This window comes from Endocarpon pusillum, assembly GCF_000464535.1.
Source record: "Endocarpon pusillum Z07020 unplaced genomic scaffold scaffold2714, whole genome shotgun sequence".
NCBI classification, from domain to species: domain Eukaryota; kingdom Fungi; phylum Ascomycota; class Eurotiomycetes; order Verrucariales; family Verrucariaceae; genus Endocarpon; species Endocarpon pusillum.
In genome coordinates, this window is record NW_006916228.1 from 73,027 (window position 1) to 81,907 (window position 8,881).

Sequence of the window (8,881 nt, forward strand, 5' to 3'; positions counted from 1 at the left end):
GCACTCCCCATGTCTTCAAGCTGCCGTGGAAGAATCTTTTCTCCCGATACTCATGCCATGGCGGCAGCATGTCACCCTCGGGACATTCAAGCGGTAGTCGCTTGCCGGTTGCTCCTGCCATGGGCGATAGCCTAGCTTTTGACGTTCAAAGTTTTCATTCTGTCGCCGCTGCGGAGCAGCATTCCTCGAACATCCTCATCATCACAATGTACAGTACCCCAGCAACGAGCCTCGATCAGAATGTCCCCAAGCACGGACCAAAGAGCGAGTCCACAACTGACACCAGACGCAACTCGTAAGAACCACACCACATCAACGCTCCCTGGTAGAAACCACCAGAAGAGATCATCCAGCTGGTTGCAGTATCACTCGAGGCATACATCAAATCCATTCTTCCTTAGCAGGCGTGCAAGAGAACAAGGAGGTATCCATAGGGACAAGAGATCAGGACGGCAGTCAGTGGCTCTCGATGAGCCATCAAACGACTTGGAGGGCGGCCTTCTTACGAACAAACCTGATTCGCTTCTTGTTCATATCCCTGGCATCTCTGAAGAAGTCACTTCAGACGAAACTCCGAGCCATAGAAAGAAGGGTGCGTCTCAGCCATTACACACCCACTAAGCCCACACTCAACTTGCAGGAAAGGAGGGCTAAAGAACAATATTGACCTAGAGGTAGTAAAAGTACCCGACCTTCCACACAATGTGAAGACTCCTTTTCGCCTTGGGAACAGGCCCTTGCCACAAGTTGATATAACTACACCAACATATCCTACGAGTTCGGCTGGTCATTCGCCAAATCTGCTTGATGACGGTCTTGTGCAGCAGAATCTTTCGTATGAGGAAGGCATCGTGCGAAGAAGCATTATGCGGACAGTAAGTCACGAGGATTACCTTCTCGCACGAGGAGCGAATCCTCGTACAGGTGTCGTGACTCCGATTTTGCAGGGCGGAAGTAGCTCAACCGACGACCAGGATCTCCTCAGAGTCAGAGAGATGCCTCAACACCCAAAATGGCGATTGAAGGGTGATCAATGGGTCAGCTTGAGTCTAGACGAGCCCACTCCTCTGCCCAGTCCTCCGTCCGAACCAGACAACCGTCAACCTGGGAGGCTATTGCGGATACCACCCAAGCTGACACACGGGAGAAATAGAGATATGAAGACCTCCGAACAGCAAAGAATCGGTGAATGGACGGCAGCAGATGACAGAAGTGCACCTTTTCAGCAAACAGGACAGCAGAACAAGAGAGATATCTCAACTTCTGACGTAAAAACGAATCGTACTAAAGCTATTGTCGTTCCGGCGAGATCGCTTCCGAGAGATCAGGGTAGATCTGGCCAAAAACCCGTGATCAAGAGGAAGCCTTTGGGAACTCCACCTCGACAGCAGTCGGTTGAGATTCTCTCGCGCAGAGATGACTTGCCAGAGGCAAGCACAGAGACGGTGATTACCAAGACAGGTCCTATAGAGCAGATACGATCTTCCTCAATGCCTACGCCTCGAAAGATTCGTTTCTTCCGACCCGAAGATGTTGGTAAAGCATTGCCTGCTCTACCTGAGTCCACTGCCGATGACCATGAACATTTGAAGGCAGAGTCTCCATCCAAGGCAATGCCTTTTTTAGGCCTGCGACCGGGCGGCGGGACAGCAGATGTCTTGATTCGCCCCACCTTGATCAGTCACCGTTCAAGGAAAGGGCTCCCATGTCAGCCGACGAACGATATCCAATTCCGGTCTCATCGCTTGGAAAATATAGAGACAAGGCGCCCGCCCGCAATGACAATGCCCACGCAGACCAGCAAACCCGAGAATCATTCGCGCAAGGTAAATTTTCTACCGAATACCGAGGGGAGAAACACGGCTCTGCCACGGCGCCCGCCCATGATACCACCGAGAGACTATCGACCCGCCAGGTTGATACATGCAGAGCAGCAAGCCGGGCAACAGAGTGTAATGGAAGTCTTCGATGCAAGCCCTTCGAAGCATGCGCAGCCAACGCCACAGGCGCACACAACAAACCTGAACAGCCAGATGATAGCGAAGATGACAGGGGCAGAAGCCATCAATGCGCACACTCATCCATCCACTATCACACCCACTATCACACCCACCACCACCACAGTGCCGCTTTCACCGGAGGACAAGCTGGTGGATTCGAGCTGGAGAGAGATACCTTCGCCATTGCGCCTGGGACGACAAAGAGCCAACACAATATCACGTCCAGCAATGCCAGGAAGAGCCGAAGGGACGCAGAACGTTCCGAAAGTGAGCCCGCAAAGGGAAGTACCAGGGCAGTACCAGAAGAGAATGACTGGTATGAGCGACAGCAGCGTGTCGGCAAACAACACACCAGTGGAAGGGAGTCCGGAGCGCGATCTCATTCCCCGCCCCCTCAGACTAAGCAACGGAAACACAGCAGATCTCGACCGGCTCCGAGAAGTACGAGCAAAGGGCGCCACAGACGCAGGTCAACCGATGGCGACCTGTGCACGTTGCCAAGAATGCTCCTTGGGCGACAAGCGACTAAATACGCATGGATTCACCCATACGCGAGGGAGCCCACTGGAGGAGAACATTGACCCTCAGGTCGACTTGAGTTGTACTTCCGGCTTCTTGCAAGGCACTCGGGCCGATCACGCGGGGTGTTGCCCAGAATGCTGTGTGGTTGGCTGTCATGGAAGCTGTCTGGGACACAGGTCTCCATCTGTGGATGGGTCTGCCTCCGGGCTCGCAGGGAGCTTCAGCGCAGTGAAGGAAGCCTTTCGCAATTCCATGAAGCTTAGCAGAAGGACCCGAACTCGGACAAGCGCGGGTGGTTCCCAAGAGACTGAAACCGAAGAAGTGGCCGAGCTGGAGACCCCAACGCCCTGGGAGATGGGTGGACCGGTCAGCTTGGGGTTGCCATGTAAGGTGGGCCCTCAAACCTTCTGGGGTGGCGGTGGCGGCGGTGGCAGCGATGCAAGGGATAGCAAGGAAGGGAAAAGGATCGCCAGCAATGCCTCGGGCTCAAGTGTCAAGACTTTGGATATGCCAACTAATGCTAGCATCGGAACAATCGTGGAAGCTCTTGTCGTACCATTCGGCGCGTTGAAGATGTGGCTGAAGAAGCATCCGCAGCTACTTGCTCTCATGCAGCTGATCGTGGTAAAACTGTTGGAGATGAGCAAGCACGTATTCGACACCGCAGGTAGGGCTTACCGGGTAGCCTATATCTACTCGAAGACTGGTAGGATCAGTCCTGGCAAGAGCAGCTCTGTCGGCGGTTTCGTCAGGGACTGTGTCAAAGCGGTGGTATACTGTCTGATCCTTGGAGCGGTGGCCATGATGGTGGGGAGGGTGCTTGCTGTGTTCGCCAGGGCCGGGAGCTGGCTGGTCTGGTCTCTGAGTTGGGTTGTGTGGATCGTGAAGGCGGTTGGACTGGGGATATTCTGGTAGCTCGTCCCTATCAAATAACCCGTAACGTATTCTTCCCACCCCGAAGCCGGTTCCTTTCCCTTTCTGGTTCCAAATAATATTTCTAACTTCCGGTCCCTTTTCAATCACGACTCCGGTACCTCTCCCTATATTCCTTCATCCTCCTCAATTCCTCCTCACCCGCCCCAGGAATCCTCCCCTCTTCCACCGCCCCAATCAGATCCTCAAACCTTATCACCGCCTTGACCGGGACTCCTAACTCCTCACTCGCGACCCCCAATGCGGATCTTGGCTCCTCCTCCCCCCCCCTCCCCTGCCGATCCAGCAATACCACCACTCCCACCACGATCCCGCCTTCCTCGCGGATCAGGTTGACGGCTTCGCGGATTGCTGTGCCGGCTGTGATGACGTCGTCAACGATCACGACGCGTTTGTCCTTGACGGGGCAGCCGACGAGGGAACCGCCTTCGCCGTGCGGTTTGGGCTCTTTGCGGTTGTAGGCGTATGATATTGAATGGAATGGCGAGATGGTCGTTGGGTTGGTGGTGTGCTGGGCTTGGAGGAGGAGGAAAGGGAGGATACTGCCGCTCAGCACTATACCTTTATAGGCAGGGCCGAAGAGGACGTCGTATGTGGGGATTGGGATGGGGGTAGGGTTGCTGGATTCGGAGAGGGTGGAGGAGGAGGAGTACTGGGATTGCGGTTTGGAGGTGAAGGGCGGAGAGGTGAGAACGGAGGCGTAAGCGCTGCAGACGGCGTGGTGCAGGGAGGCGGTATACAGCAGCGACGAGTTGAAGAAGTAGGGCGATTGGCGTCCGGATTTCAGCGTGTAGGTCCCGAAGGTTAGGGCGGAGGTGGTGGGGAGGAGGGGCAGGAGGGTGTGTTTGGCGTCGCTCATGCTGGTCTTTGGGTGGAAAATGGGCAGAAGGGTTGCAGGGAAGAGGATCTGAGTTTGCTGCGAGAGATGTAGTTAGAAGGGTGACGCTCGGTAATAACTGACTGGTGAACACTACGGTAGGTCAAAGGCTGGGAGGGGACGAGGTGATTAGGGCTTGTGATTAGGGCACGAAGTTAGACGGGCCTATACCTGCTTCTCTGTTATTTCTTGTCAAGCTGTACTCCGTATGTGAGAGTGCCTATTGGCCAGGTTTTCTACGTTGTCATTCCTACTGTCCGCCTGCGTGTAATTTGTCGTTTTCTAAGGCAATTTGGGAGCAAGTTTTGATGTACTGTACCGTACAGCCTATTTTGTACGTATGCCTACGCTTTCAGCTCCTTAATAGATAGAACAATTTACTTTCCATCTTCTTGCTCTCTGTCTTTGTAGAAGCTATTTTATGAACGTTAACGTGCTGACCTGAGACTCGATGTCGAGAACACACGAGATTGTCCATCTCCATTCTCTGCTGCTGGTCTTGTATCAGGGTCGGTCCGAGTCGACAGCAACTTCGAGAGCAGCTTGCCAAGATTGGCGACTCCGGCCCGGTGGTGGAAGGATGCCTAAGTTCCAGTGGCAGTATACTGCATACTGCAGTGGGTCAAGGATGCCATCCTGTGGGAGTTCAAGGCGAATATCCGGCAAGGCATGGCTTCTCCTCCTGAATTACACCTCCTTCTCCTCGACACATGCTCCTCTCCTTCACCAAGTCCTTGTGTTCAATTCATAGCTAGCAGGGAAAAAGTCTCCGGTGCTGCTGCTCAGGGTGGAACATTGTCCATTGTCCAGAGTCCCTGCCAAGCATTGCACTGAGTGGGTTGAACCCCAAAATTTCCCTCCCAACACCGCAGTCGAAGCATCCGCTTTTATTCGTCCATTGCCCACATCTTTTCCTCTTACCACATCACTACCTACGACCCTTAGCTGCATTCGAACGCTCAACCTTGCCCTGCAAGTCTACCGCCCTTCCAACGTTTCTAAACTACCGCCGTGGTTCATGTTTCGTAAATTGGCAGACAGGTGGGCTCGCAAACGTTACTTTGGATGACCTTCTTTGCAGTGGCATATGCTACACTTCAGTCACTACTGCATACAACCATCTCTTGACTCCAAACGCCCCAGTCGCAGACAGTATCACATGTAAGCTTCAACAGCTCACGTTTGTTCTGGGACCGATGGTCGTACGAAGATCACAATCGCCCACTCTGTTCTCGTTGGAGAGGGCTCTGTGTCCTCCAAGCAAACAAAGCATATTCTCGTTGTCTTGACGTCTTGGAACTGACCTCTCGTTGCGAAACAGATTGAAAATTGCTCAAGATGCATATTTCCGGCAAGCTGGCTGCTTCGTATGAAGCTTCCAAGCCCACCTTCTCTTTCGAGTTCTTCCCTCCCAAAACAGCACAAGGTGTGCAGAATCTATATGATCGTATGGACCGTATGCACGACCTCGGTCCAGCTTTTATCGATATCACCTGGGGCGCTGGAGGACGCCACTCTCAACTGACCTGTGAAATGGTCAATGCGGCTCAGACGCACTATGGTCTCGAAACCTGCATGCACCTAACATGCACAGATATGGGCAAGGAAAAGGTGGATCAAGCACTTCAACAAGCATATAAAGCAGGCTGCACTAATATCCTTGCGCTGAGAGGCGACCCTCCCCGCGAGAGCGAGAAGTGGAAAGCCACGGAGGGAGGCTTTCGTTATGCCAAGGATCTTGTCAGCTACATCAAGTCCCGATACGGTAATCACTTCGACATTGGCGTTGCTGGATATCCCGAAGGATGTGATGACCAGGATGATGTCGACCTGCTCATTGATCACCTTAAGCAGAAGGTAGATGCTGGTGGCACCTTTATCGTTACGCAGATGTTCTACGACGTTGACATCTTCCTTGCATGGGTCAAGAAATGTCGAGAGCGAGGAATCAACGTGCCCATCATTCCCGGAATTATGCCTATCTCTACTCATGCCTCGTTCCAGCGACGAGTCGACTGGACAAGGTGCCATGTCCCAGACGCCTGGAACGCTGCACTTGAGCCCGTAAAAAACGATGATGCCGCCGTTCGTGAAATCGGTAAAGGGCTCATTGCAGATATGTGCCGAAAGATCATTGACGCTGGTATACTACATCTCCATTTCTACACCATGAATCTTGCGCAAGCAACTCGAATGATTTTGGAACATCTGTCGCTCACGCCCACTACATCCGGCTCACCACTTTTCAAGCCGCTTCCATGGCGCCAATCACTGGGCTTGAATCGCCGTGACGAAACAGTGCGGCCAATTTTCTGGCGGAACCGAAACACCTCGTATGTCGCGCGCACGGCCGACTGGGATGAGTTCCCAAATGGTCGGTGGGGTGACAGCAGATCTCCTGCTTTCGGTGAACTTGACGCTTATGGTATTGGTCTGAAAGGAACAAACGAGGCCAATACAAAGCTTTGGGGACAACCTTCCAGCCTGCAAGATATTTCACGCCTTTTTGTCAGGTACCTCAACGGGGAGCTCGATCGTTTGCCGTGGAGTGAAGCTGGCATTTCCCCTGAAGCGGACTCCATCAAGCCAGAACTCCTCTCACTAAACGAACGTGGGTTATTGACTATCAATTCTCAGCCCGCTATCAATGGTGTTGCTTCCAACCATCCAGTCCATGGCTGGGGACCCGCGAATGGTTACGTCTATCAGAAAGCCTATCTAGAACTTTTCATCTCTCCCAACCTGATCGAAACCATTCTAGAGCGTATCATTGCAAACAAAGATCTCACTTACTATGCTGTCAGCAAGAATGGCGAGCTTCGGACCAATACACGCGATGAGGGACCAAATGCGGTAACCTGGGGCATCTTCCCGAACCGCGAAATCGTCCAGCCTACAATCGTGGAAACGGTCAGCTTCTTGGCATGGAAGGACGAAGCGTACAGACTTGGAGATGATTGGTCTAGGTGTTATCCTTCTGAGTCATCCCACCGGCGACTTATCGAAGGTTTGATGAACGAATGGTTCCTCATCAATATCGTCAACAATGATTTTCATCAAGAGAAGGAGATTTTCCGGATCTTTGACGGCCTCCAGGTAGATGATATGGACAAGGTGGTAGAGGGCCAGCCATGCACAAATGGAGTTCAAAGCAACGGCACTCCTGAAGAAGCGAAGCAAGACCGTCCCATAGAGGCTAATGGGACCGTGGTTGAAATGAATGGAAGCGCAGAGCGGAAGCCGAAGCCGAAGCCAAAGCCGTACACGGGCGCGGAATTTACCGGAGCAAGCCAGCTGAGAAACTAGAGTGGCGCCCACCCTAGAGAGCTGCACACTAGACAGACCATCAAAGCGACCTGCTTACGGGGTTTTTAGGCAGAAGACGTAGGATATGCTTTCCAGCTTTGGGACTAAGGCGTTCTTGGGGGTGTATTGGCAGGGCGTATTCAACACAAAAGGGCTGGAAGAGATGGCCATTGAGTCCATTTCCTTTCTCGAGGAATTCAACATATGAGATACCCATAACAGTTAAAACGAACAACTGGAGCACGAAGAAGGAAAAATGCAGAAGACCGAGGACAAATGTCGGGGAAGCTATCAACGCTCATCGATGGACTGGCCTTTTTCAACATGGCCGCCCTGGTTATAGCAGTCCCCTACGAAGAATTTCGATCTATAAGTTACAAATATTGGTTACAGAACACCACATCCTATAATTGTATTGATGTTCTTCCTCCTCTCTGATCGATCAGCCGACTGGCTTTCCTGCCTTTGTAAATTCCCTGACTGACTGACTGCCTGCCTGCCTGACTGACTGACTGACTGACTGACTGACTGACTGACGGACTGACTGACTGCCCGCCCCCCATACCTGGCCTGTTCGTCCCTCCATCCTATACACATACTAATCCGCGACGATGTGACGCCGACCTACCTACCTACCTACCTGCCCGGCCTTTATTTACTACGCCTCGCTCATGTCCTGTCCTGTCCTGTCCTGTCCTGTCCTGTCCTGTCCTGTCCTGTCCTGTCCGGAGTACATACTCATCCGACCCTCCCATCATCTGACCCTGCTTCTGTTCTTCTTCTGTTCTTCTTCTGCTGCTGCTGCTTCTTCTTCCTCTTCCTTCCCCTTCCTCTTCCTTCCCCTTCCCCTTCCTCTCCCTTCCCCTTCCCCTTCCTCTCGTAGCAGTAGTAGTGATAGCGATGTGTTTAAATTTCAACTACCGGATTTTTGATACACGCCGTACGTAGACAGAGAGACCTCGCCGACCCTATTTCCCTCATTTGCCCCCACCCTTCCCCCCTCTCTCTCGGATAGGCATCCATCTCAGACAAGACATTATGCTGTATGCTGTATGTGCATTATGTGCATGTATGTATGTGCTTGTTGATTGGGGGAACTTTACTGCTGCTGGCTGATGATGATGAAAGAATGAAAGAAAGAAAGAATTCCCCTGATTTCAATCAAGATCAAGTAGGTCAGATGAGAGGAAATGAGATGAAATAAACAACGAAATGAGGTTCGACTTTTTATTTTATTTTATTT

General features: G+C 52.3%; 3 protein-coding genes across 3 annotated transcripts; 2 read left to right on the plus strand and 1 right to left on the minus strand.

The window, feature by feature from the left end:
- Nucleotides 1-68: 68 nt before the first annotated feature.
- Nucleotides 69-3,437, plus strand: EPUS_06045 (uncharacterized protein; the record flags this gene model as incomplete). Its single annotated transcript, XM_007803734.1, has 3 exons — nucleotides 69-295; nucleotides 354-592; nucleotides 679-3,437. 3 exons carry the CDS (start codon nucleotides 69-71, stop codon nucleotides 3,435-3,437), a joined length of 3,225 nt encoding a protein of 1,074 aa, XP_007801925.1.
- Nucleotides 3,438-3,537: 100 nt separating this feature from the next.
- EPUS_06046 (uncharacterized protein) lies at nucleotides 3,538-4,314 on the minus strand (the record flags this gene model as incomplete). Its single annotated transcript, XM_007803735.1, has 1 exon — nucleotides 3,538-4,314. The coding sequence occupies one exon, from the start codon at nucleotides 4,312-4,314 to the stop codon at nucleotides 3,538-3,540; it is 777 nt and encodes a 258-aa protein (XP_007801926.1).
- A 1,356-nt stretch (nucleotides 4,315-5,670) lies between these two features.
- EPUS_06047 (uncharacterized protein) lies at nucleotides 5,671-7,638 on the plus strand (the record flags this gene model as incomplete). Its single annotated transcript, XM_007803736.1, has 1 exon — nucleotides 5,671-7,638. The coding sequence occupies one exon, from the start codon at nucleotides 5,671-5,673 to the stop codon at nucleotides 7,636-7,638; it is 1,968 nt and encodes a 655-aa protein (XP_007801927.1).
- Between the last annotated feature and the right edge of the window lie 1,243 nt (nucleotides 7,639-8,881).